The following is a 3,507-nucleotide window of genomic DNA, read 5'->3' as shown; positions in this document are numbered from 1 at the left end:
GACAAGTACGCTTGCAGCTGCTGCGACGGCTCTGTGCTGTATTCACTCGCTGCTGTTCTTTTGTTCTGCTTTGGCTCAAGAGGAGTCATCAACTCCACCCTCAAACACCTAAACCCTAAACCCTAAACCCTAGTAAACACTCACTTGTATGAGATCAAGGATACCCAACTCGCTCTCCAGGTGATCTGTCACGAAGATGAAGTACAGAGTAGCGAAGTGTCTGTACAGCAGCCAACGCATGCAAAGAACAGCAGCTACAAACACAGTAGCAGCAGCAGCTGCTGCTGCTGCTGCTGCGTCCGCAATACGGGATATTGCTCCTGTAACTGCTGCTGCAGCACCTACTGCTGCAGCAGGTGCTGCTGCAGCAGCAGCTGCTGTGTCTGGTGTTGCTAGAGTAGCCGTTGCAGCCCTGCAACAGAAAGAGGTTCTCATCAGTTGCTGCAGCAGCAGCAGCACTAGCAGCAGATGCAGCAGCATCTGAAGCAGCAGATGAAGCAGGTCTAGCAGCAGCGCATGCAGTGGCGCATGCAGCAGCAGACGCAGCAGCAGCGGCAGCAGCAGCAAGAGGGGCTTGGGTACCTGTATATGATGCGGTGGTTCGGGCCAAACAGCTCTGGGTCTTCTGTGAAGCANAAGAGGGGCTTGGGTACCTGTATATGATGCGGTGGTTCGGGCCAAACAGCTCTGGGTCTTCTGTGAAGCAGCAGCAGCCCTCATCAGGCCGCCGGCTGACAGCAGCAAACAGCGACCTCATGACATGTTGCTGCTTCTCCTGCGGCTGCATAAAAGAACAGCGCAGCAGCAGAGAAACGCAAGGATGTATGATGCTAGCAACGGTGCTGCTGCTGAGGGGGGCGGTGGTCTTGCATGCATGCGTGCTGTGTGTCTGTAACCTTGAGAAGAAGAAGAGAAGCAAATAATACTCACAGTTCCGTCATAGAAACGCACAATGCGAGGTTTTCCCTGCGTGTTCACGACGACCACCGACTTGATCATGGTAGGCAGACGGACGGAAGCTGTATGAAAATTCGTTTCCTCTGCCGTGGAAACTCGACGGGAACACGCGTTTCAAGCGGTCCCCATGCAATAAAATGACAGAAATGAGTCAAAAACAAAAGGGTTATGAAGGTGGTTTGGCGTTTTTCACGTGTACTTGCAACAACAGAAAACCCTATTGAGCGGCGCGGGCGTGGTGTTCGGGGGTTGGGGTTGCTCGCATGGCCTTTAATCTCTTGCAGACTTTTTAGTTGAATAAATCATCTGAAAACCGGAAATAAATGCGCAATTCTAGTGATATATTTAGGGGGTAAATAGACAAACGCAGAAACAAACTGAGAGGAAACACAGCTGAACTACTGCAGCTTCCGGTGTATGGATGGGCTGCTGGAACGTGCAACTTCTACGGTGTATGGGCAGCTCTTGAACTTGCGTATAAGTTGGGGGAAAGCACTAAATGTAGAGCTCTTAGGAAAGCTTAAATCATATGTTTTCTTTCTGAAAAGCTTTCCTTTTCTTCCTTTTTATTGTGATGCCTGATTCCAGAAGATATACCGTAGCTTTCCTGCTCCTGTTCAGATGCTCTTCTTCGCGCCCGTAGTTGAACTGAGGCGCTGCCTTGAGGCTTCTTGAGTAAATTTCCTCCCGATTGGGTTTCTTCCGCTCCAGAAGTATCTCTTTTTATTTAGATGCCTTTATCGCCGGACTGCTGTTTGTTTTCTGCTCTAGAACTGCAGCGCCTGCCGGGATCCCTTCCCGGTCCTGGTCTCCTTCCTTGTGCCTTTCTTCTTGAACACTCTCTCCCTCTAGCGTTTGAGTGAGAGCTTGGTTGTCTCTCAACCGAAACCCAACCAGACATTCCCGCAGGACGTTCTTGTCTGCTGCACGCATGCATTGGGGCCCTTCGCTCACAAGAGGCTGCAGCATCTGCAGCGGCTGGAGCGGTCGAAATGCGTTTTCTGATTCTGTTTCAGCTGCTGGCGCTTCTCTCCACACAATGGGGAACTATAGCGAGCCAGCTNCATACTCCCTCTAAAGCGTCAGAAGCCCCTCTCTTTCTTGCTTCATATGGTGAAATAGATGAACAAGTAGCAAATGTAGCACCGCCAGATAATCTCGTAGAAGCGCTGCTGCGAGTAAGACAAGCAAATAGCTTTTATTCAACTGAAGACTCCTTGCTGGGGCAAACTACAGAAACAAAAAACTTTCTGGTGCAGCATAAGACGGTAACTGTCTTTCTAGTGCTAGGGGTGATCCTTCTCGCCTGGTATTATGTAATAAACAAAGAAGCAGAGATGGTAAGATAAATACTAAACTTTAAACCCTAAACCCTAAATTATAGACCCTAAGCTCACAAACTAAAACCCAGTTCGTCTAAACCCTAAACATCTCGTTTGTCGCCTAGGGTTTAGGTTTAGGGTTTAGGGTTTACACTTCTTAACCAAGAAACGGTGATAGTCAAGCATAGAATAAACGTAAAGAACATCATTGAAATCAATTCACATTATAAAACACGAAACGTGAAATATGAAGGCTCTCTACACACAGGCTGCTTGCCGCTTGAGATATTTGTATACTGAGACTCACACAGCTTGTAGCCGCAAGTATATTGCATCAAAACACTTATTTTTATAATAATTATATTAATTTTCATGTTATTACGTAATACGTTGTTACATAGAGGCGAACGGACCACCCTAGCTGCGGTGTATGTACACTGCGGGTGTATGCACAATGCTGCAGGCGGCGGCACACTACGACTCTCCATGGATGCGCTCATCTCCTGAACCGGGACAGACCCTTGACGAAGACGGCAGCGGCAGCGACATCATAGATGGCCGCCGCAGCAGCAGCAGCAGCACAGATGAGCCCGGCAGCGGCGGCGGCAGCAGCACAGATGGCCCCAGCAGCGGCACCGCAGCAACCGCAACTCAAGAGAGCAGCACGACATCCTCCTCCTCTTCTGGTGCAGTTGTACCGGTGGGATCAGGTGCTGCATCAAAGCGAACAGCAGCAGGAGCAGCAGTGTTGCAAATGGCCACCAGCCAGCAGCAAGGAGAAACACAGAAACACAGAATACCTTTTTTCCTGCANCAGTGTTGCAAATGGCCACCAGCCAGCAGCAAGGAGAAACACAGAAACACAGAATACCTTTTTTCCTGCACCCCGAGCCCCTCCCGCTCTCTGCACAGCACGAAAACGCACAAAAAAAGAAGAAAGTGAGCGGCGTATCTCTTCTTCTCACACTGTGCTGCGGTGTATGTACACCTCAGTGCAGTGTACATGATGCTGCAACAATGTGTATGTTTCCTTCTAGGGTATTCTGGTTAATATAAAATTAATTAACATGGAGATTAATTTGCTTACCAAAGCAAATAAAACAAAACTATTGATGTTTATCGATTGAAATAAAGCGAAAAAGATGAATACAAATTTCAGTTTCAGGAGTTCTGATCCTCAAGAGAAGTTGGCTTGTACAACAACCCCACCTCAACTCATCGCCCCGCA

The 3,507-nt window shown here is 48.6% G+C and overlaps 2 protein-coding genes across 2 annotated transcripts in view; one reads left to right on the top strand and one right to left on the bottom strand.

Annotated features, from left to right (window-relative positions):
• Positions 1-999, bottom strand: part of EMH_0022560 (adaptor-related protein complex 3, sigma 2 subunit, putative) — a gene marked incomplete at both ends in the record, with an annotated part of 2,649 nt that extends 1,650 nt beyond the window's left edge. The window contains 4 exons of the mRNA XM_013501980.1: positions 3-65; positions 145-412; positions 654-781; positions 931-999. Of these exons, the coding sequence (XP_013357434.1) occupies positions 3-65; positions 145-412; positions 654-781; positions 931-999 (528 nt within the window). The remainder of the gene's footprint in view (positions 1-2; positions 66-144; positions 413-653; positions 782-930) is intronic.
• Positions 1,000-1,949: 950 nt separating this feature from the next.
• EMH_0022550 (uncharacterized protein) overlaps positions 1,950-3,507 on the top strand; it is a gene marked incomplete at both ends in the record, with an annotated part of 2,460 nt that continues 902 nt past the window's right edge. The window contains 3 exon segments of the mRNA XM_013501979.1: positions 1,950-2,020; positions 2,024-2,135; positions 2,743-2,979. Coding sequence (XP_013357433.1) covers positions 1,950-2,020; positions 2,024-2,135; positions 2,743-2,979 — 420 coding nt within the window.

This window comes from Eimeria mitis, genomic scaffold, assembly GCF_000499745.2.
Source record: "Eimeria mitis Houghton genomic scaffold, Emh_scaff801, whole genome shotgun sequence".
Taxonomy (NCBI): domain Eukaryota; phylum Apicomplexa; class Conoidasida; order Eucoccidiorida; family Eimeriidae; genus Eimeria; species Eimeria mitis.
This window is presented reverse-complemented; position numbering and strand designations above follow the sequence as displayed.